At 46.4% G+C, this 24,403-nt stretch overlaps 1 protein-coding gene across 2 annotated transcripts in view; it reads left to right on the top strand.

Annotated features, from left to right (window-relative positions):
• Positions 1-24,403, top strand: part of CALN1 (calneuron 1) — a 98,995-nt gene that overhangs the window by 26,027 nt on the left and 48,565 nt on the right. Inside the window, exon 2 of one of the 2 annotated variants that reach the window (XM_044430307.1) lies at positions 11,036-11,156. In XM_044430307.1, the coding sequence (XP_044286242.1) occupies positions 11,036-11,156 (121 nt within the window). Of the gene's footprint in view, positions 1-11,035; positions 11,157-24,403 lie in introns of those variants that run through there. The other variant, XM_044430308.1, reaches the window with a different exon arrangement.

Here is a 24,403-nt window from a genome sequence, read left to right as displayed (position 1 = left end):
TCGGGTGTAACCCGTCAGGGCCTGGCACCTTTGTAATGTCCAATTCCCTGAGGAGCCCCCCGACTTCAAGGGGGGGGGTGACTCTAATCTGTGCCCCTAAGTCCCCAGCCTCATCTAATCTCCTATGCGGATATCCCCCGTCCTGCTTTGGGGAGAACACAGAGGCAAAATAGTCATTTAGCATCTGTGCCTGTTCCCTCTTATCAGTCACTGGATCTCCTTCCTCCTTATTTAGTGGTCCCACCACTTGTCTCCCCTTCCTCTTCCTATTTACATGCTGAAAGAAGCCCTTTTTGTTGCTCTTGATATTCTTGGCAAGTCTCAGCTTGTCATCAGCCTTAGCCTTGCGAAATATCCTCCTGCAACGGGCCTCCTCCTCCCAGTATACCCTTTTGTCTATTTGCCCCAGTACCCATTTCCTACGGAGGTTCCTCTTTTGTCTCATCCCTCTAACCACCTCCTTTCGCATCCATGGCGGCACTCTCCTCCGCCTCCCCACCTTACTGACTAGAGGTATCATCAGGGCTTGCACCTCCAAAACCTCCCTTTTGAGTGCTATCCACCCCTCCTCAACTCGCTTGCCTTCCAGTAACCTATCCCAGGAGACTTTCCCCAGTCTGGCCTTCAGTGGCCAAAGTTGGCCCTCTTGAAGTCCCAGCTTCTAGTGCTCGACCTGCTGCACGTCCCCAGTCCCCTGATCTCAAAGCAAAGGATGGAGTAATCACTCGCATCCAGAGCTCCCCTAATCTGTACTTCATCTGTCAGCTCCTCCCTATTGGTCAAGACCAAGTCAAGGATGTTTCCCCCCCTCATCGCCTCTCAAACCCTCTGTGTGAAAAACCCTCCCTCTATAGCTTCTAGGAAGCGACGTGACCTGGCTGTCACTGCCGAGTGAGTCTCCCAAGTAATATCCGGGAGATTGAAATCTCCCATAATTACTGTATCTCTCCCCCGAGATATCCTTAGAATCTGGCCTGTCAGGACATCATCCAGGGTCTCAAGTTGACCTGGAAGGTGATAACAAACCCCCTCTGTCAGGTCTCTTTCCCTGTCAAAACCCCTAAGTTTCACCCAGACTGCCTCTACTGAATCCCCATCTGTGCTGCATTCTATCTCACTGCATCCTATCCCTTCCCTGACGTATAAAGCCACACCCCCACCTCTCTTTCCCTTCCTGTCCTTTCTAAAAAGGTGATAACCTTCTATGTTCACATTCCAGACTTGCCTTTCATCCCACCAAGTTTCTGTGATTCCCACCAGGTCATACCCTCCTATTCCCAGGAGAACGTCAAGCTCTTCCTGCTTATTACCCATGCTCCTAGCATTGGTGTACATGCACCTCAACTCCTTCCCACCGCTTCTTTTCCTTGGAGTTCCCAGCCTCCTCCTTCCTCCCATCTTCCCTGATACCTGGCCCCTCTCTGTAGGAGACCTGTCAGTCCCTGCAGTACCTCTAAAACCCTGCTTCCAGAGCCCTGATCCTCTCCTCACACTTGTCCAGTGCAGACATGTTACTGGGGGGCCTGAACCCACACCCTCAGCTCAGTTTAAAGTCTTCCGGACGAAGTTCGCTAGAGCATCTCCAAAGGACCTTTTCCCCATCCTCGTGAGGTGTAACTCGTCCCTTGCCAGAAGTCCATTGGCAAGAAAACGAGTGCCGTGGTCGAGGAACCCGAAGCGTTCCTTCTGGCACCACACCCTAAGCCAGTCGTTCACCTCGGAGGCCCTCCTGTCCCTTCCTGGCCCAAATCCTCGGACTGGTAAGATTGACGAGAAGGCCACTTGGGCCTTCAGCTCCCCAAGTTTCTTCCCCAAGGCATCAAAGTCCCTGGTGGTCCCAACCACACCCTGCCTGGCCACATCGTTTGTGGCCACATGGATCACCAGGAGCAGCTGGTGATCCCCGGAGCGAACAAGACGCTCCACTCTGTCCTTCACATGCCGGATGCGTGTGCCCGGCAGGCAGCAAACCTCCCTTGTCTCCAGGTTGGGGCGGCACACCGCCGGCTCAGTGCCCCTCGGCAGGGAGTCCCCAACAACAGTCACCCGCCGCCGTATCTTCCCGGTGCTGGTGGGCGGCCGTGCCCTGGCCCTCGCCTCTCCCGCAGTGGCCCCCTTGCCGCCTGACATCCCAGGCTGGGGGTCCTCCTGGTCCCCCAAGGCCTACTCAGCCCCAGCCTCCCCAGGTGGAGAGAACCTGTTTCCCAGCTCCAGATTGGTGCCAGGAGAAGGAGGAGGCCGTGCTGGCCTCCTCCTCCTGTGGGTGACATACCTCCATGTCTCCGCAGCTGCTCCTCCTGTGGCCTCTCCCTCAACCCTCTGTCCAGAGGGGGGCTGCTCCAGGGGGGCCTGGAGAGCTCTCTCAGCCCCCAGGCACCTCACCTCCTCCTCTAGCAGGGTCGCCAACTTGCACCGAGGGCAAGTGTATCCCTGCCTCTCCTGGGGGAGAAGGGCGATCATGTCGCAGCTCTCGCAGCGGACAGCAACACCCGTGACTCCCGCCAAGGCCATCTCCTGGCCTGCCATCGGTATCCCTTCCGAGACCCTACCTTGGTCCCCTGCCTTGTCTGTCCTGCAGTTCCTCTCACTCGCCCAGTTCTCCCAGACGAAAACCCACTCGCACACACACGCAAGGATAAAATAAACTTAAATTGGAAGAAAAACGAAGGAAAGCACAGCACAAACAAACAAACAAACCTCTGTGTCTCAGGGTAGGGAGTCTCTGGACAGCCCGGGATGCAGCCAAGGGATGCAGCCAAGGGACGCCGCCCCACCCCCTGCTCCCTCCTGGCCCCTCCCACCTCTCTGGCCCCGCCTCTTTCCTCTCCGCTGCTCCTGGCCCCCTGCTCCCCTGCCCAGCTCCTGCCTTGCCTTCGCCTGTCCCCTGGCCACTCAGCCTCTCTCCCAGCCTGTGCCTCTGCTGCTCTGCTGCTCTGCCAAGAGGCCAGAGCCAAAAGCTGCAGGGAGCAAGGACGTGGAGGGAACAATACTTAATTTTAAAATCCTTTCCCAAATCCATACAACATTATTATTATATTACATCTCTATATTGCCCAAAGCCAAAGCCCTCCTGGCAGTTCACAACATTTAAGTCACCCATCCAGATTTCAACCAGGCCTGACCTTGCTTAGCTTCCAAGGCCAACCCAGAGATCAAAGGTGTGGCAGTTTCTGTGATCTCCAGGGTTTTTATTTTTATTAGTGTTTTATTAGGATTAGGAAGGTTTTTTATTTTTATTAGTGTTATTTTATTGGTTATATATTACTTTATTGTACTGTTTTATTGATTGTTTTGATTCGCTGTAAGTTGTCCCGAGGCAATGGTTGTAAAGGACGGCATATAAATGCTTTGAATAAATACATAATTTTGGGGGGTCATTCGACTATCCAATAGTAGATCTAAACTATGAAGGTTATCCTAATGTTCCTATATCAGCAACAATCAATCAATCAGTTTGTTACAGTCAATGACCAGATTGTCTTTAAAAGAAGGGGAAAGGGAAGGGGAAGGGGAAGGAATAGGAATAGGAATAGATGGAGAAGACAGAAGAGATGGATATGAAGGAGAAGGAGAAGGAAACAATTTTTAAAGACCGTAAGTTAAAATATTCCAACTGTTAAAAGGCAAAATAACAGTAAACAAGTGATATCAAATTGATTAAAACTGCCTATTGCAATTTGTGATTAAAACTTTAAAAGCTTGCATACAATATTTTTGTGGATCTTGCAGGCAGTTGCAAAGAACCTAGGACAGCAAACTGTGAGCTGGGCATTGGTGCCCACAAGAACCTACCCGGGAACCTCAGGATCAGATCTTCTGGGCCACCTTCTGGACAGATGGGAAATAAACTTGGCCCATATCTCTAGACAAAACTGGCAGTAAAGATATCATGTCCAATTGTTTCAGGCCCTCTGGTCCACAAGGGCAAACCCTCTCTGCCATTGGCATCTTGTGAGCCGCCCCGAGCCCTTGTTGCGATGGGGCCGGCATAGAAATGTTTTAAATAAATAAATAAATAAATAAAATCTTAAAATATTTCCCCTCCAAGAGGGGAGTACTCACCATCTTGTGAGAGAGAAGGCCCTTCGAAGAGTAATAATACACTGATTGATTGATATCAGCAACAAAAAAGCCCTTGGTTTCCTTCAGCTAGATTGCACATGCTGAGCTTGCTCCATGCAGAAGACCTCAAACCTGAGTAAATCTGCTAAGGAAAACTCACTGTACACATTGAGGACAAACATTTTTGCATGAGAAAAAACACACAGCCAGTGCTGAGATAATTCTTGTGCCTCATGCCGGAGATCCCATTGTCAAGGATCGGCAAAACAAAAATCAGACAAGCCCTGCTGAATTCTCTCTCGTGGGAAAAGTAACACCATTCCCCGGGTCCTTTGTGGGAGGTGTCAGATCCAAGCGACAAACAGAAGTGCACTAAGTCCTCAAGTAAGAGGTGAGATCTGATGGCAAATATTTTCTGTTAGGCTCAGTGCTTTGCTCCATCTGCAAGAACCTTGTGGGACAACGTCCTGATCAGGACCTGCTATTCCAAGCCTCTTGTTTTAGCAATCTCAGCTTGCAACACTTAAGTGGAAGGAAACACTGTGATAAAACTGCCCACTTCAACTATTCACTGGATTTTCTTGGGTGGAGTCTTGCTTGCTTAAAAACAAAAGGGTGCTGTTTCTTTTGTTCTGTGTGCTTTCTTCTTTCTACAGGTATTTTCACTACTTTTCTTTTCTGATAGTTAATTGAAAAGACCTTGCAGTAGACAAGGCATGCCGGTGTAACCAATGCTGTTTTTTGAATGCATCATTCATCATCAATGGCATACCCCTTGTGCCAGGGCCTGAATGTCCTTCACCACCAATGCGGCTTATCAGGGCCTGGTTTTTTCCTTTACGTTTTAAACAAAAAGAGAAAAATAGCACAGCCAGATCGGTGCAGAAAGACCTTCTGGCTAGCTGCACTTGTCTGCTTTGCCATGGATATAAAATAGGGAAGTGCATTTGAGGCTGAGATCAGTCTCTACCTCTCCAACTTATTTGCAAGAGAAACTGGCTTATTGGGGGCATGAGTGAGACCCTAGAGCTAGGAGTTCTGGTGAATCTGCTTGTTCTGGGGCCTTCCAAAGAGCTTTGGTTATGGGGCAGCGTAGAAGTGAAGTCAGTAACAAGTAGTGATGATTTGGTAGGGTTCTCCTTAACATTTAATATGTGTACACGGGTTAATGTTTAATATAAGACTCGTGTGCTGCTTAGTGTGGATGGATTTGCAAGTATGTGGGCTAGAGACCTGTGTTTCTCCTTCTTCATTGGGGGATGGGGTGAATCAGAGATTGAGGACTAATAAAAGGAAGTACTTCTTCACAGCACATGGTTAAACTCTGGAATTTACTTCCACAAAATGTTGGGAGTCCACCAATAAGGACAAATTCATGGGGGAGGAGACCATCCATAGGTATTAGTTCTGTTGGTTCTATGCTACCACCAGGATCAGAGGCCAGATGCCTATGTGCACTGGTTGCTGGGGAACATGGGTGAGGGGTGCTGTTGCGCTCCTGGGATCCCATGAGCATCTGGTCGATTGCACGTGAGCAGAAGACTGGATTGCATGGTCTCAGGTCTGATCCAGCATGGATCCTCATATGTCTTTACCATCATGGAGAGCCGTGTGGATTTCCCATTTCTGCCCCTTCATTGAGCCTTAGCTTCCTTATGCCCTGAATTCGTTTCCTCATGATTTCCAGTTTTAACTTGGAAAATGTCTAATAATACTAATTCCGGAATTCAATTATGCCTAGTTTCTGATGTGTTTTTAGAATTCTGTATGGAAATGCACATGTGTTTCCATGCAGGTCCCTCCACATTTGTGTGTACAATGAATCTAGTTGGCCCTTATTTGCATATCATTTGCTCTAGTATAGTGCAATCTGGTACTTGATTTTCACAGGCAGGGCAAGCCTACAATCTATTCAGAGGACTCTGGTGGAAGGGATTCTGACAATTCTAAAACCTTGCGGAGCTCTCGTAGTTTCTGCTCTCCTCCTCTTCTAAATTATACATGGTTTGCAATGCTTCAGGGCTGCTCTAAACATTTTTCCAGGTTGAAGTGTGGTTGGGGGCTGGATGGGATTTGGAGTATCCCAATCCCAGGCTCAACTCACAGCATGCTGGCGCCGGAGGTCAGACTAGATGTCCTGGGAGACCCCTTCTGACTCACTCTGTTTCTATGTTTCTATGTCAACTTCCCTTCCCACCTCTCTGGCATCGAAGTGCAACCTCAGAAGGGTCAAGGTTGCAGGACATTCCATCAGGGGTGGGGGTGTTTGAGCTTGGATCTCCCCCTCAGTGCATGTACTCTGTCCCTGATCTCAAATGCGAAGATCTCATCTTTCCTATGGCTCCTGGGAACTCCCCACCCCCATCCCATACCTTCCAGTGGTGCCTTCTGAATAAACAAGTATTTCTGTATGCTTTCCCCTAATTTAAGCATCATAACATTTGGAGAAATAGGGATATCTACAGGTAACTAAATCTTGTTTTTGTATTGGTTTGGCAAGTGTGTTCTGCAACTAGAAAAAAACTCAGGTGCATTGTTACAAGATGGGGGATACTCGGCTTGACAATGGTGCAAGCAAGCAGGATCTTGTATCTGTTGTAGATCAGAGGCTGAAAATGAGTCAACAGTGTGATGTGGCTGCAAAAAGAGCAAATGATATTTTGGGCTGTGTTAATAGAAGGATCATTTCTCAATCACATGAAGTCCTAGTTCCCCTTTACTAAGCACTGTTTAGCCTTCATTTGGGGTACTGTGTCCGGTTCTGGCTACCAGAGTTTAAGAAAGATGCAGAAAAATTGGAAAGGGTCTAGAGGAGGGTAACAAGGATGATTCAGGGACTGGAGATGAAGCCCTGTGAAGAAAGACTGAAAGAACGGGGCGTGCTTAGCCTTGAGAAGAGAAGACTGAGTGGGGACAGGATAGCATCACAAGTACTGGAATGGCTGTCACAAAGAGGAGGGTCAGGATCTCTTTCCTGTCATCCAGATGCAGAATAATGGGCTCCAGTTGCAAGAAGCCAGGTTCCGGCTAGATAACCGGAAGAACTTCCTGACTTTTAGAGAAGTACGAGAATGGAACCCATGAGCGACGGAAGTGATGGGCTCTCCCACCCCGGAGGCATTCAAGATGCAACTGGACAGCCCTCTGAGAGGGATGGTTTGACCAGGAGTCCTGCACCGAGCAGAGGGTTGGACCCAGTGGCCCTCTGGCCCCTTCCGGCTCTACTGCTCTATGCTTCCATAACTGGATTTGCATTAACATAAATACTGCATTGAATTTATCTCCAACCCGTCCAAGGGGAACACTATACTCCCCTTCTGTTAGTCTGATGATGGAATCAACAGAACCATTTACAGATGCCCACATTCTACAGCTGCGGCCATCTCACAAGTACGGATGGAGACACCTTTCCATCATCCAGTGAATTTATTCAATGCCTCAAAATACTTTATTTTGAATTTATTTTAGTACTACTTTTAAGTTTAGCTTATTGTTGAGAAGTGGCTAAGCGTGAGCATGTTTGCACTTGGTATAATACCCTGCCTTGGATTATAGGGAGGATTATAGTTGAAGAATTAATATTTTGCAGTTGTAATAATTGTATTTGCACCCCTCTTTTCCTATAATTAAGTCAGGGCTGTGCACACGGCCCTTTTCCTCTTCCTTCCCCGCAAAAACCCACCTCAAGAATACAAACACAGATACAAGGATGAGTGGAAGGAGTGATCTGGTGTGTCTCAGCAAGTTTCTCATAGAGGTCAAAAGAGACGATTCCGGCATGCTGCCCTTACCTAAACCCTGCAGCCGAGCTCTGTTCGCATTCACTCACGAGTCTCAACTTGCACCAACAAAAGTGTCTATAAGCTTCCCCTGAGTCACAAACCTGCAAGTGTGTCACAGGTAAGGAAAACATGGGCTTTGAAGGTGTGAGGTCATCAGTGGTTTGTGACATGGAGGGAAAACTTCTTTTTGAAAGTTGTCTGAAAGTACAGTGGTCCTTGTCCATTGCCTAACATCCCATGAACATATCAGACATGTAAACACTAGCCTTGTACGTATTTCTTACAAATGAAAAATTGCACAAATATTTCTTCTTCCTACCGGGGACTGAAAATGGGTCAGGACTCTGTGATCCCAGATATATTTCCTTTGGGTTCAGATCCAGTCCTGCAGGTTCCACTTACTCATACTTGATCTTGGGCAGTAGTGGCGAACATACGGCACATGTGCCACAGTGGGCGTGCAGAGCCCTCCATGTTGGCACATGAGCCAAGTTTCCGGAGCTTTACCCCAGCAGCCAAGAATTGGACAACAGCAGACATAGGGGACATCTGCATGCTTGGAAAGGAGTAGCAGTGCCAGGCGATGATGTCACGAACCGCGACACATTAGCTGTGACTCATCCAAGTTTCACATGGCTGGTCAGAGCACTGCCAAGGATATAAATATATTTCCTTGGACTGGATTTATTGCAATGTTGGTATTTTGCAATAAAAAAGTGGGTTTTGGGTTGCAGTTTGGGAACTCGGTCTATAAAAGGATGAACATCACTGCATTAGGATGAGAAAACTAGGTTGTCCTGGCATGATTCTGATGGATGGAATGTGTTTAATAGGAATGATGTGCAGGAAAAGCTACTCAAGGAAGGCTTTGTTGAAATCGCCCTCTTTTCAATGGAACCTTAGCCCTAGATTAGGGTTCAGTGTGTGCACCAGGGTATGGTTAGGGTTAGAAAAACGAGGGGGCCTGACATGATTTGGATGGTTGGAATATGTTTAGAATGGGAAGAAATGATGAGCTGCGCAGGAAAAGCTAATCAAGGAAGGCTTTTTCAGAATCGCATAATTTCTAAAGGTATTTTACGCTTGTATTAGGTTAGGGTTGTGCACCAGGATAGGGTTGGGTTAGAAAACTGGGGTGTCCTGGCATGACTCTGATGGTTGGAATGTGCTTAGAATCGGCCGAAATGATGAGCTGCGCAGAAAAAGCTACTCATGGAAGGCTTTTTCAATATCGGCCTCCTTTCAATGGAACTTGAGCCTTAGATTAGGGTTAGTGGAGTGCACCAGGGTAGGGTTAGGCCAGTGGTGGCAAACCTCTCGCGCATGTGTCGTTGTGGGCTTTCAGAGCCTTTCTGCTGGGACATGAGCCAAGTTGCCCCAGCATTGCCCCAGCAGCTGAGCATCATATGAACAGCAGACACAGGGGCCATGCGCATGCTCAGAAAGGAGTAGACATGCCAGATGTTGACGCCACGTGCCTGACTCATTACCTGCCACTCATCCGATCTTTGGCATGGCAAAGATCTTTGAGTTGCTTTTTTCCAAACTAAAACCTCAGTTTTCAGGGGGGTTTTGTAGTGTTGGCTCTTTGTGATAAACAAGTGGGTTTTGGGTTGTAGTTTTTGTACTCGGTCTCTAACTGGGGTTATCTTGGGGGTACCACTTAGTCTATTACCAAATTTCATCAACTCCTTGTATCACTTGCGGGTGAAGCTGGTTAGGGTCCAGTAAGTTGTGGGTTGACAGACAAACGATATCCGTTCAAGGTGCTGGTTTTAACCTGTAAAGACCCAGATGGCTTGGAAGCACAGTACGTGCAGGAGCACCTCTCCTGGGCATTATCTACCTGGATGCTGTGCCTAACCTCTGGCGCCTTCTTCCAGGTGTCAACTCCCAAGAAGGCTTGGAGGGTGATAGCAAAGGGGAGAGCTTTCCTTGTGGCATCCTCCGTCTACGGTACAAGCACCCCACTGCGGCTTGGCCGGAGCTAAATTCGTCATCTTTTCTGCCCTAGGTTAAGATGGCACTTTATGTTGAGGCCTTTAAAAGCCTCCTTGGACACCCAGGGAGGGACTTGATCCCAGGAGTTTTCCAGATTTATTATTTGCTATTGTTTGATTTATTGCTTATTGATTGATTAAATTACTTTGAGTTCCACTCATTAGCATCATGCTGTCTGGACAGCCTTGCTGATTTAGCAGTTTGAAACTTGTTGCGTTTTTTTCTGCTTTGATGATATTTTAGTGTATTTTACTGTCTGTTCTTTTGGATTGTTTCGACCAGACCAGATAGTGTCAGCTTTGGGGTGGTAGAGAAAAGAAATCATATGAAATATAAAAATTTATAAATTATATAAATTAAATGAAATTAATCATATAATAGCTTACCTAAAGGCAGCTCATCCTGGAATACTAAGGCTTTCTTTTTCCTGCCACATTCTCATGCTACCTCAGGATTTATTTTAGTACTTTATAAAAGATGAGCTTATGGTTGAGAGTTGCAAATGTGAGCTTTCTAGTTTGCATCTCTTCATTATTCTATTTTGCATCTCTCCTGAGGGAGGTAAGCACCAGAATCCAACACATCACCCTAATTATTTCACTGAAATTTTCTTCCCCTTTGGAAATTATTTTGAAAAAATCCCCAATGTTTCTTTCATATGCAACAAATGAGAATAGTTGAACAATGAAAAAGAGAGCCTCAGCACAGTGCTACTTTTCCATTATAGTATTGCAATTAGTGCAATTAACCCTATCAAGGAAGACCAGCTGGGTTCATTCTCAGTTCACCACTTTGCCAGCAATGAGAATCGGACTATTTAAGAAAGCTTCTGGAGCGAGTTACAGTTGAGGAGATCCTGGAGATGGCTCTGATCTGATTTCAAGTTATACTTCTGGTGCAATAGTGCAACTTTTTACATGTTGCTTTCATTTCTGTAAGATATCTTAATACGTGCTTTATTTTCAAGGGAAAATGCAGAATACAAAGTCGCGTAAAGAACCAACAGCACAGCTTTCAATCACCCAAAGGGGTGCCATGTTCGCTCCATTGGACCATTTACTCCAAACTGTCTTGTTCCATTGCCCCCCATTATTAATTATTTCAGGACGAACCCTATTTTTGCTTCCCAGAAGTCTGGGCGAGGACTCGAGTGAGACCTTCCTTTGCTTTCTCTCTGCTCCCTCAGGGAGAAGATGCCCTTCCATCATGTCACTGCTGGGCTGTTGTACAAGGGAAATTACCTGAACCGGTCGCTTTCCGCAGGCAGTGACAGTGAACAGCTGGCCAACATCTCAGTGGAAGAGCTTGACGGTAAGAAAAATTAAGTTCTAGTGACAATGCCATGCTACAGGCTTGGGATGAGTGACTGGGATGGGACGGGGTGTGGAGACAGAAGGAAGTTCTCCTTGCAAAGTCTAAGGAATGCTGTTCGTTGTAAAAGTACCTTTCTTCATTTATTTATTTAAAGTTTTTTATATGCCGTCCCCTTGCTATATAGCCTCGGGATGGCTCACACAAATGAATAAATATAATACAAATACAGTTAAAACCCGGAAACGTCCTGGCTGCACAATTAAAACCTATAAATATTAAACTTTGTTAAAATATGGTTTGAATAAATAGGTCTTCGCCTGGCGCCGAAGAACAAATAACGACGGCGCCAGGAGGACCTCCCTGGGGAGCACATTCCACAGATGGGGTGTCACCGCAGAGAAAGCCCTCCTCTGGGTCCATTGCCTCCCGATGTCTCTCACGGAGGGCTTCCGGAGGAGGGCCTCTGCTGCCGATCTCAAGGGGCAGGAGGGCAAATATGGAAGAAGGCATTCCTTTAGGTATCCAGGTCCCAAGCCGTTAAGGGCTTTATAGGTGATTACCAACACCTTGAATTGAACCCGGACTTTGATGGGAAGCCAGTGAAGCTGGTAGAGGACTGGGGTTATATGAGAATAATGCCCAGTCCCCGTCAGCAACCTGGCTACTCTATTTTGCACCATCTGAAGTATCTGGATTGTCTTCAAGGGCAGCCCCACGTAGAGCGCATTACAGAAATCCAACCAGGAAGTAACCAATGCATGCGTCACTGTTGCTAGGCAGTCATCCTCCAGGTAGGGATGCAGCTGATGGATTAGCCGAAGCTGATGGAAAGCGCTCCTCACCACCCCCATCACTTGGGCTTCCAAAGACAGCTCCGGGTTGAGGAGCACTCCAAAGCTGCGAACCCTGTCCCTCAGAGGGAGTGCAACCCCATTCAGGACAAGATCCAAGTCGCCTTCCCAGGGGCTTGAACCTCCCACCAGCAGGACCTCCGTCTTGTCTGGATTGAGCTTCAGTTTATTGGCCCTCATCCAGCCCATTACCTCGGCCAGGCACTGGTTCAGTACAGCCACTGCCTCACCTGGATTGGTTGAGAAAGATAGGGAGAGCTGGGTATCATCAGAATAGTATTTATTTATTTATTTATTTATTTATTTAGGAAACGTCTATGCCGCCCCATTCGCCGAAGCCTTGGGGCGGCTCACAAACATAAATAAACTTCCTTAAAATAATATAAATTAACAGTATAAATTAAGTCGCCCTGGCTGATGATTCTGCAGCCCACACCTTCAGATGACCTCTCCCAGCGGTTTCATGTAAATGTTAAATAGCAAGGGGGACAAGATGGACCCCTGCAGTATTCCATGGCATAGCTGCCATGGCGCAGAGGTAAAATCCCCCAGCACTACCTTCTGGAAATGGCCGTCAAGGTAGGAGCGGAACCACTGCCAAGCAGTGCCTCCTACTCCCAGCCCCCTTAGCCTATTCAGAAGGATACCATGGTCGATGGTATCGAAAGCCGCTGAGAGGTCCAGGAGAACCAACAGGGATGCACTCCCCCGTCTCTCTCCCTCCACAGGTCATCATACAGGGTGACCAAGACAGATTCAGTACCATACCCGGGTCTGAAGCCGGACTGAAATGCGTCCAGATAATCAGTCTCATCCAAGAGTGCTTGGAGTTGTCCCGCCACCACCCATTCCAACGCCTTGCCCAAAAACGGGATGTTGGACACTGGTCTATAATTGGCGGCCATCTCTGGATCCAGGGACACTTTCTTTAGGAACGGCCTGACCACCGCCTCCTTTAGAGGGGCAGGCACCCAGCCGTCCCTCAGAGAGGCGTCGATGACCTCCAGGATCCAGGCACCAATCCCGTGTTATTCATTTGGCCCATGGGACCACCCAATCCATGGGCAGCCTCTTTCGGTTCTTCCAGGAGCCTGGGCTTAGGGGGCAGGAGGAATCTGCCCTTGGATGCACCCCCTGCCAGGGTGCCTGGATCAGACTTACCTGTGCTGGGGACGGCAGCTGATCTTCCATGCCATTCCTCCATGTCAGCTGTCTCCAAACTACAACTGGGCATGTGGCCAGTAGGAGTGAATCCCTCTCTGTTGTGCTCAGGCAAGTCTTAGTGGTCTCTGTGGCTCTTTCTGCACCATTTTCTTGGGCTTGAGATGATCTCGGGGGGGATCAAATGTGGTGGAACTTTGCCCACCACCCCAACTGCTGTCTCCAGTCTCAGATCAGGGATAGCATCAGCGGTGGGGTGGGCCCTATGGGCACTGGAGAGAAAGGATGCTCTTCCACTTGTGGACAAGTCCGAAGACCCAGTATGACCCACATCCCCTTGCTCTCGGAGTCTTTTTATCCATGGGGGGAGGTGGCCCAGGTCCATGCCTCCTTCCAGCATGAAGGAAAACCAAGCGGGGCTGCACACCAACATTGTGTGCCTTCAATCCCAAGGTTGTGGCCAAAATGATAAAAAGTGCTACAAAAGGGAATCGCTGCATTGGAATTGCACAAGTGGAGAGAGAAATTAGACTCACTTTGTTCCGGCTCATAAGCCCTTTGCTTTAATTGCCGAGAAACATTGCTCAAGAAAGTAAAGAAAGTATGTTGCCCAGTTGTCTGTATTTCCCAGTGACTGATGCTCATTCCTCGGATTTCCCCCATGCCTTCCCCATCCGCCGCCCAACTGGAGAGGGCAGTATAATGTTTGGAGGTCCGGGGATCCAGTTGCAGTGCCATTGCCATGAGGAAGAACAAGTTCGAGGCTAGACGAGGCTTGAGAATATTTGTGGAAATGCATTTCCCTTTATATATAGGTATGGAATGGGCTTCCGCATGAGGTGGCTGAGGCCCCATTGATGAGGGTGTTCAAGGAGAGGCTGGACATGCACATGGTAGGCACCTCGTGAGTGGAGCCGGCAGGAGCCAGGGTCAGACTAGATGGCCCGGGGGACCCCTTCTGACTCACTCTGCTTCTGTGTTTGTATGAGTTCTTGTCTATGAAATATTGCATCCCAATATAGCATGTGCACCTTCAACTGTTCCAAGCAGGTTACTCTTTATTTATTTGATGTATACACTGCCCCATTAGCGTTAAGGCTCTCTGGGTGGTTCCCAGCGTGTTTCTCCAATAGTTAATACCATTCATAACACCTTAAAAATAGTGTATAATATAAAAACCAACAGTAGAATAACATCAATCATTAAAAATTAAACAATAAGTCAAACAATTTAAAATAAGTTTAATTTAATAAAGTAAACTTAAACAAATCAAGTAAAAATACAAAGATAAAATCTTTCTATACCAGCTGTGTGGAACTTGTGAGATTTGCTGGAGCCAAATAAAAATAATAAAAATAACTTTTCAGCATGATCCTAGGCTACATCAGAGATGACATTAATAAGTAAGTCAATTGAATAGTATTTTGAATTATAATAACTGAGGGTCCATCTAGCCAAATCATCATTCTCATAATTAGCAATTTCATGAATCAAGTCATCTCCAAATTTTTGTGGAACTTGCCTTTGGGCTTTCCATGCTTCCCAGCTTTCCTTCGTCCTACATCTGTGAAGCAGATCACAGCGTTCTCGATGCCCCGGCTGCTACCTCTGCCAGGGGGAGTTGCTGGACCACTTTGCTGCCAGGAGAGCCTGGGCGTTTCTTTGCAATTAAATAAGAACATGTAGCGATGCAGAAACATCTCTGCTTTTTTGTGCAGCTAGCATTTTCACGTACACCCCATCCCAGAGTTCCTTTTGTGCAGGCAAGAGGAACGGACCGCTGCCTAGGGACAGACACCAGCCATCAGGCATGCGATCCCAGGAAAACTGGCGGTGGTTGGAAAGGAATATTCAACCCCAATGTTATCTTTATCCTCTCCTCCAAGAGGGTTCACGTGTAACCTGCCATGAGTAAAACAAATATTATATGGAAGGACTTCAAGCCAAGCTTTGGTAAGGAGGTAGTTTGTGAACCCCAAACTGCCTTGAATTTGTTTACATCTCTAACACCAAATGAATTGGATTCCTGGGCGTGAGGGGGATGAAGTTGCTTGTGGACAGTATTTCAGAATCTTGGTTTGCAGGAATTCTGAGAGCATGGTAGGAGAAATATGCATGGTAGGAGAAGATTGGAGGTGAAAAAACACCTGCCTCTTCAAGAAGGTTGAACCAGGAAACTGCAGACTTGTTAGCTGAATGTCTATGTGAAGCAATTCTGTTGTTGTTGTTGTTGTTGTTTTAAAGAGGATCCCAGTTTGTGAGCATCTAGAACAGGGGTCTCCAACTCGCGGCCCGCGGGCCAATGGCCGGGTGGGGCACGGGGAGGGGGCCTGCGGCCTTCAAAGCGCCGGGGATGAGCGGCCCCCCACCACCGCAGTGGTGGAATACTTGATGCGGCCCAGCCTCACCCAGACTCTACTTCCCGCGGCCCCCAGGTCAGTTGAGTTTGAGACCCCTGACCTAGAAAATGAGGCATTGATTCTGAGCCACCAGAACTTGGTCAGGAAGTCATATCCTTTGATGGTTACAAGTTGAGTGGCTCAAAGGATTTCTGTGGACATAGTCAATCCTGAGTTTAGGAAAGAATGTGGTGGCTTCCTCCTTCTATCATTGGCAAGTAGGTACTAATGTGGTTTCTTGTGACTATTCTTTTTTTTAAAGTTTTGCGTCGTATTTATGTTCCTGTTTTTTTGCTGTGGTCTATTTTTATTTTTATTGAAGCAAATACAAATGGAAAATAGATAATCTTGACTGTCTCTGAATGGAATTGACATTTGCTGCATTTTTAAAGTGCTATCTGGACATAATACTGTGCTCAATTTAGCTGGATCAGAGGCGGAAACGCCAAAGTGCACCCTTGCCTGGTACATTTGCCTCAGTATTGGGAATTATTTTGAGCGGTAGGTTGAGCAACCCGGGTCATGCAGGTCCTCCAGTCTCCTTCCATTTGACAGAAACTTCTTCTGTGTATCCCATTAGTGGAATGTGATCAATTGCTATGCACCAAAAGAGAAATTGGCATCCAGTACATAGGCTGAACAGGTATGGCTATTCTTGGGTGGATGAAAAGCTAGCTAAGCGTCCATACTCAGCTAGGTCCATGATCAGCCAGCCTCTAGGACTGCATGTGGCTTCTCATTCAGCTGTGGCTTTCTGATCAAATGCTGCGTATCTTCTCTGTACCCAGCTCAGATAGCAGACCATGGCGAGCAACCCACAATTTATCACCACGAACAAACCATGGGTACTCTTCATGGGTTGTCCATGGCTTAGTCGCAGGGATGGGTTCAGACAACTGAGCAACCCGGGGTTTGGTGTCAATGACAACCCACGCTCAGTGCATATTTAGCCACTGAGTATGGGTTATGTTGTCTGAACCCAACTGATGAGTGCACGTTAAGCATGAGTCGCTACATTCATCCTGAATGAGATTTTCTCTATAGCAGCCCTCCCCAGCCTGGGGACCTTCAGAGGCATTTGGACGGCGACTCCCAGAATTCCCATCCAGCAGGGCCATTGACTGGGAATTCTGGGTGTTGCAGTCCAAATGGGTCTAGAAGGAACAAGGTTGGGGAAGGCTGCTCTATAGGGTCCATAGAACCTCCATCAGGCCCCTAGAATGTGAATTGGCGATTTTCTAGCATATATATATGCCTTACTTTAATAACAGAAATCACTTTAGTCAGCAGACGCTCCCAAGCAAGTCATTCTTTCAGGAACCAGACCTAGAACCGACTTTGACAAAGCTTCTACATCTTGTGCTTTTAAGTTCTGTAGTACACAGTCTGCCATTTAGGTAGGTATGCTAATGAAGTTCTTCCAAGCCAATCTCAGAAAACAACTTCAGGGACTCATAAATGCTTACCTTTACTTAGTGCTTTTATTAAAAACAAAAAACAAAATACTTCCATACTGCCTGCCATGTCAACATATTCAGGTGGTGCACAAAAATAAAATTACAATAAAGACACCGTCTAATTAAAGCAGTTAATTATACCATTTAATTAGGACACAAAATAAAAATCATAAGGGCAGGTGTTGTGTATCAGTACATGCTGAAGCAAAATTAAAGAATAAGTGTTCAGCATGAATCTAACCCACATCAAAGTTACAAAGGGGAAACAATTGTCTGGATCTCACATGGTTACAATTATTGGCTTTGACATATGGTGGTGCCTATAGCTAGTTGTCACCACCTGTATGATTTCTGAAAACTGTAACCATTAAGTTTTTCTCATGGGGCTTGCTGCAATAGAAGAATCCCACTAATTTGGCATGTCTTGGGTTGTGCTTTCCCAACCTTCTTGCAGATATTTGGGGGGGGGGATTCTTAGCCCCTCCATACTGGCTTTGTAGGATGGAGTGGGTGGCACAAGACACCTTCCCAAGGCACCCAGCCTGGAAACACTGGTCCAGACAAAGTGGGGTACAGAAAACTGGGCAACGGTCCAGTTGAGCAACACAAAAAAGTTCAGCACGAAACTTTTCCGGCCCATTTTCAAGAGGGCAGTGCAAAAAGCCCCAGAGCATGTCTCAAGATGCTGAAGATGGGCACTGAACTGACTTGGTTAGGCAGGGAAATGAGAACCCAGGCTGAAGTTCTAGACATGGAAAGAGGCATGGAGAAGTACACTCAACAGACGGTGTTATCAAAGCTGTGAGCACAAACCCACCGCGACAGTGTGTGCCTTGTCTCCTTTCTGCTTGACTTCCATAAAGTATTTCTCCACATTAATTCATTGTACTGTGAGAGCTTTTTGCTAATAATCTGTTTATTCTGCACTTGTTAGAGAACATGTTTCTCCTGGGAATTTCAGTTCAGTTTTCTTTTGCTAAGACGGTTGTTATTTTTATTGCAACATTAGCTTTCTGGCAATGTCCTACTTTATATTCATTGATTAGATTTCTATACCGTCCATTTCTATACTGCACACTTGCTTACTTTGCAAGTAAACTGGTCAGATCCAATTCTTAGGGGCACTTAAAAAGAAGAGGTTGAAAGGAAGGAGGACGCCCAGTTCTGCTGAAAGCCATTCAAGGTCTCTGGAGCCCTCACCATGGAATGAAAGGGGACAATCATCAGTCCCTTAGACTAACCTAAGGTCTTGCTCACTTTGGAAGAATGTCAGGGTCACTCACAGACAAATGGAAGACTTCTCCGCAGCCCAGCATGGCTGACAAACAGGAATACTGGGAAAGAAAGCCCAAAACATCTCGAGAGTACCTAGTTGGAATGCCGCCCTTTATCTGTAAATTGCTTGTATGTTTTAAACCTTTCTTAACTTCCAAGAGAGCCTTGGTTATTGGAAGGTACAAAGATGAAATACATTAAAAAACACACACACACAAAATACACCGACACGATTTCTAAATTAGGACCTCCCCTTTCCAAAGTTCAGCTAATGAAAAAAGGTCATCAAGTGTAAGGATGCTTTACTGGAGACCAAGGTCAAGATCATCTAAACCAGTGGTGGCGAACCTATGGAACGCGAGCCACAGCGGGCACGCAGACCCCTCTCTGTCGGCACGCGAGCCAAGTCGCCCCAGCAGCCGAGCATCAGATAACAGTGCACATAGGTTGAAATTTTTTAGGTGGAAATTTTTTATTTAAATAAAAACATACTACAAGGGGCCATGTGCATGCTCAGAAAGGAGTAGCAGCACCAGGCAATAACATCATGAGCTGTGACTCATTAGCCACAACTCATCTGAGCTTTTGCATGGCCGGTCAGTGTGTGCCAAGGATATATATATATATGTGTGTGTGTGTGTGTGTGTGTGTGTGTGTGTGTGTGTGTATGGACTGGCTGGGAGTTTTAATACATTCGTTTTTATTAACACAAGATTTTAGCTTTGAGTTTTCTTATGAAAAATTGAAATTTTATATCCAAGATTTAGCAAAGAGATGTTCTAATGAAGCGACTGAGATCCTTTTAATGTTGTGCTGTCCCCCTGGCATATTTGGACCTGCAGCATCATATTTAGTTGTTTTTTTCTAAACTAAAACCTCAGTATTCAGGTTTTATCACAGTGTTGGCACTTTGAGATAAGTAAATGGGTTTTGGGTTGCATTTTGGGTACTCGGTCTGTAAAAGGTTCGTCATCACTGATCCAAACCATTGCATTCCCAGTCTGGGTGTGAAAGCTGGGCAGTGAAGAAAGCTGATGGGAAGAAAATAGATGCACCTGGAACATGGTGCTGGGAGGGAGCTTTGTGAATACTCTGGAGTGAGGGAGTTCTAGATGACATCAAGCCAGGGATTTCCACAGAGGCAACCATGGCAAAATTGGGGCAGTGAGAAGGCAAGTCCGCCTGGAAAAGACAATCGTGTTAGGGGAAGTTGAAATTGGAAGGCAAAAGGAAAGAGCAAATAGGAGGGAGGCGGATTGAATCCATGAGGGAAGCCAGAGCCTTGAGTTTAGAAGAGCTGTTGCGAACATTTTGGAGCATCAGGAGTCGAAGGCAACTTGTTGGCATGTAACAGCAAAAGTTCAGCTATTGTGTGGTATAGAAATGTGATAAACAAATGGGGCAGAAGGAGTTCCCTCGCAGAAGATGGCTTTTACGTGGCATAGCCTCTATTCCATGACCATCTGGCACTCTTGCATTGTTTAAAAGACAGGGAATGCACACCTGGTTCTCTCTGGCCTTAGAAGGGCAAGATGATCTGGGCAGGAGAGACGATCCATGAGGGATGTGGTCGGTAGCTCGCTAAGGCCTCAGCTTCTCCCCACTGTCTCGGGGTCCATCAAGTATCTCAAACAGGACCTTTAAGGCTGCATGGACACCCTGATCTGGTTCCTCTTGTGCAGAACTCAAGTGGGGCTACAGAGCGGCCTATTAAGCTCACAATGACCATCCTGTGGGGTAGGTTGTTCGGGGACTTGAGTCCTGGATCTGGCTGGATCCGGATCTCCCAGTGCATTAATCTCCATCCCACATGGTCTCTTGGAATAACAGTGAGCATTTACTCTCCCTCTATATGCTTTTTGCCGTGATAAACCCAGCTTCTCTATTTTATTTATTTAGTAATTAAAAGCTTTTCTAACCTGTTCCCCTACAAACGTCTCAGAATGCCTTACGATAAAGACTTCCTGGCTTACCTGATCATCTTGCCCTCAACAAGCTGATGATGATGATGATTGGAAATTGCCTTCATGTGTCACTGGTCAAACATTTGGTGAGCCTTGGGAGATGCACCAGGAAGACCCTGCAAGATTTTCTGGCAAGTCGGCAGGAATGGGTGCTGTACAACCATGCCTTGTACATTTGTAGTTTTAGTCTCTTTCATCATTCTAGCATTATTTTATACATTATTTTATTACCAGCCTATATTAAATCTGGGAGTAAGGCAGTGGGCAGTCATAGAATAGTAGAGCTGGAAGGGACCATAAAGGCCATCCAGTCCACCCCCCTGCTGTTGCAGGATACCACCTTACACCATCCCACTCAGAGGGCTGCCCAGTTTCATCTCGAATGTCTCCAGTGTGGGGGAGAACCCCACCTCTCCAGGCAGCTGGTCTCACTGCCATATTTCTCTGACAGTGAGGAAGCTTTTCCTGACAACGATACACCCAGGCACAGGGGAATTAAATTAAGGCCAGGCTCTCTCATTTTTCTTTCTGCTTCTTTTTTGTGGATGCCACTGCAATTGGCAACCAGCCGGCCATTTTTCATCCTCTGCAGTTCCACTGCCATCTTGGGTCTCAATTCCTCTCTCTCTCGGGTTAGGGAAATCGTGTCTGCCAAAAAAGAAAAAAGAAAAGGCAGGAGAGTAAATTCTGCACTCTTTCTGGGATGGTGGGGAAAAGAAAGATCTCATATATTTTCCCAGAAAAAAGCCTCAAGGAAATAAATAACTCAGTACAGTCGGAACAGAGGTTGACTAGCTCCGATAACAAGAGGGCAGCATTCATTAATCTCATCACAGAACTAGTCCTAACCATGTCATTTATTATTTGTGGTAACACAAGAATGTTTGCTTGGTGTTGTTCCCCTTCTTTTAATACTCTAATAATTGTAGGGAAAAGTAATTCACAAAAGGCTGTACGAGTTGATATTCCTTTGTGCAACTCAAGAATAAATTGCCAAGTTGAAATTGACACACCATTCATAATGGACGTCTTTGGAGGCTTCGGAGGAGCTGAAAGGGTTTCTAATTAAATGTGTGCCATATGGGTAATTATGTCTAGGTCTGAGGAAATTAATTCAGGCAGGAGGAATGGTGCTTCAGCCTAAATGTCTAACTTTCAGATAGGTTTATGCAGTTTTCTTGCTCTTGGTTGCTGTCTTTGCTCAGGTTACTGCAGTGGGCTTAGAAAGTGCTTTACATATCAGGGAAAATATAGAAATGGGAATCACCTCTGTAGTGTTTATTGTCAGGCTTAAAGAGAGAGAGAGATGGGGCAAGAGGGGGATTCACAAGATCTTCTGGACTTTCTATATATCTGTGCTTACCATGAGCAAGGAATGCTGGACTGGATGAGCCCTTGGCTTGACCCAACACAGCTATTTTTCTTAAACGTGTGAAGACGCTGGGCCTGTTAGAAGCAGCACAGAATTACCTACAGGTTTTGAGCCTGAAGTGCAGAAATAGAAGTGAACAACTGCCTGCCTGTCCAAATGAGAGAGAGAAATTAAAGGCATGTTTCTCACAGGCAATTAATATTGACCGGATTGCAGACAACATGCTGATGAGATAGCACGAGAATAGATGGAAGCAAGTGACGGCAGGCAGGAAGGGAGGAGGCCAAAATACAGAATATTAGATCTGTTACTTGCCCAGTATGCTTACCCTGAAACTTTCAAGAGCAACTTACAAACTTGAGGCCTGTCCATCACAGCAGTGAAAACATTTGCTGTACATTGTAAAAGTTATTGCTGGAATGTTGCTGAGAATTTAGATCAGGACAGCTGAATGTGTTTAGCATTGGGCATTTTCTTATTTGCAGTGTATTTATGTATATTTATTAAATGCTTTTATAGGCCATCCACTACAAGCATCTTGGGATGGCTTACAAGAAGCAGACCCCCCCCCAAATATAAAACAAAGCAAGGCACTGCATCCAACCTCAATAATAAACATAGAAACATAGGAACAGAGTGAGTCAGAAGGGGTCTCCCGGGCCATCCAGTCTGACCCCCGGCTCCAGCCGGCTCTGCTCACGACATGCCCACCATGTGCATGTCTAGCCTATCCTTGAACACCCGCACCGATGGGGCCCCAATGACCTCCCAGGGAAGCCCATTCCACACCCTCGGGGTCCTAACTGTCAGGAAGTGCAAAATCAATTTAACGTTAAATGATGGGGAAATAAAAGGGTTTTCACCTGATGCCAAAAAGAATAAAGCGGTGGTGCCAGGTGAACCTCCCTGAAGAGCAAATTCCAGAGTTGGGGCACCACCACCAAAAACTCCCTTCTCTGGAAACTACCCTCCTAATCTTCCGGAAGGGCTCCCGGAGAAGGGCGTCTGCCACAGATCTCAAGGGGTGGGCAGGCATGTATGGAAGGAGGCGCTCCTTCGGGTACCAGGCCCCAAGTCATTGAGGTCATCACTAGCACCTATTAAAACCGCTTCAGTTGGTTCTTAGGAAAATGACCGAAGGCATGAACCTTGAAAGCTTGTAGTTGGGCAAGAAGGATCATCTATCCACTCACAGCCCTTGCAGATTGTTGAACATTACACAATAAAGCAAAATACTCCAGGGCTGTCGTGCAGCTCTTCTCCACAACAGCATGCCTGGGTCTAGATATCAGATGATACAAGCAAACATTTGCGACATGGTGTTGGAAGTGGATCTTCAAAAGAGGCCACTACTTTTGATGACTACATGCTACCTTTGGTATCAGAAGCAGTACCCCATGTTCCCCAGTTGCTGGGGAACATGGCTAGGAGGGTGCTGTGGCACTCTTCTCCTTCTTGTGGGATTTCATGGGCAGATGGTCAAGTCTGATCCAGCATGTGCTGGGTGGATTTCCCTTGTTTTTCCTTTGTTTATCATAGTTTCAACATGCTCTTTCCCGCAGGATTTCTAGTTTTAACTTGGAGAATTTTGAATTAAAAATAGTCCTGGGATTCCATTATGCCCGGTTTCCCACACGTTTTTAACAGTCTCTATGAAAACCGTTGTCATCGTCATCATCAACTACTCCACCCATAGCTGAAGCTATCTGCTGAGTTCACAACATTTAAGTCCCCCATCCAAGCTTCAGCCAGTCCCAACCCTGCTTAGCTTCCAAGATGAGGCAGGATCCAGCACTTCGGGCTGTACACGTTTCTCCACATTCGAGTACACAATGCACCTACTTTGCACACATTCGCACGCCATTTTCCCTCGTATAGTGCAATCTGGTACTTAATTTTCACAGGCAGGACATGCCTGCACTTCATCCAGAGGACTCCAAACCAAGGTGTTCTTGCAATTCTAAAACTCAGCTGATGTGCAGTTCAGACTTGGAAAATTATGCCTCATTCCCCACACGTTTTTAGAAGCCGATATAAAAATTCAGATGCACATCTCTCCTAAGACACATCGTTGTACTTGATGCACCAGATCTGTGCCTATTTGCAAAGCAACTTTCCCTAGCAGACCGAACGTGAAAATGGTGGTCATTTGAAAATTATCTGTGCATCCCATCCTGATTTCAGTATCACATTGAAAATGTACCTTCAAGCTATGGCGGCTGCCTACAGCTAATGACCTGTATAACGCTGTTGTGATACTCTTCTGTCCTCAGCAGATTTCTCACTGCGAGCATCTTCTTTTTACAGCTAACTGTTCAGACTTGGTGTGATATGACAACTCTTTCCCTACATTGCCTGAAGGGACTCTGTATACCAAACTACTGCCTGAATCATTTATGCCCAAGTCCCGAACAGGCATTAAAAAAAATGTACTGCAGGCTACTCTTGATACAATTTTAATCTAGGCCTGCTTAAATATGCTTCATTCAGGCCATTTCTCCTGATGCTGCTGTCCCGCTGGGATCATCTCCAACTCATCCCTGCATTTCGGAAGCTCCAAGATGGGGAAACCACTCATGCAAGGGGTAGGGATCTTTTCAAAGGAATATTTTAAGTCTTGAGTTGTCCCAAGATGCCATGCATAAGGGACGGCATATAAAAGTTTTAAATAAACAATAAATACATGTCCAGGTGGGTAGATATACGTTCCTCCTCTTCTCCCCCATCACGGTTTCTACCACCATTTTCAGTGAAATTAGGATGGG

The sequence above is a fragment of the Varanus komodoensis genome, unplaced genomic scaffold (genome assembly GCF_004798865.1).
Source record: "Varanus komodoensis strain SLA01 unplaced genomic scaffold, ASM479886v1 scaffold20_1, whole genome shotgun sequence".
NCBI lineage: Eukaryota > Metazoa > Chordata > Lepidosauria > Squamata > Varanidae > Varanus > Varanus komodoensis.
The sequence above is the reverse complement of the archived record's forward strand: the minus strand, read 5'-3'. Positions and strand labels throughout refer to the sequence as shown.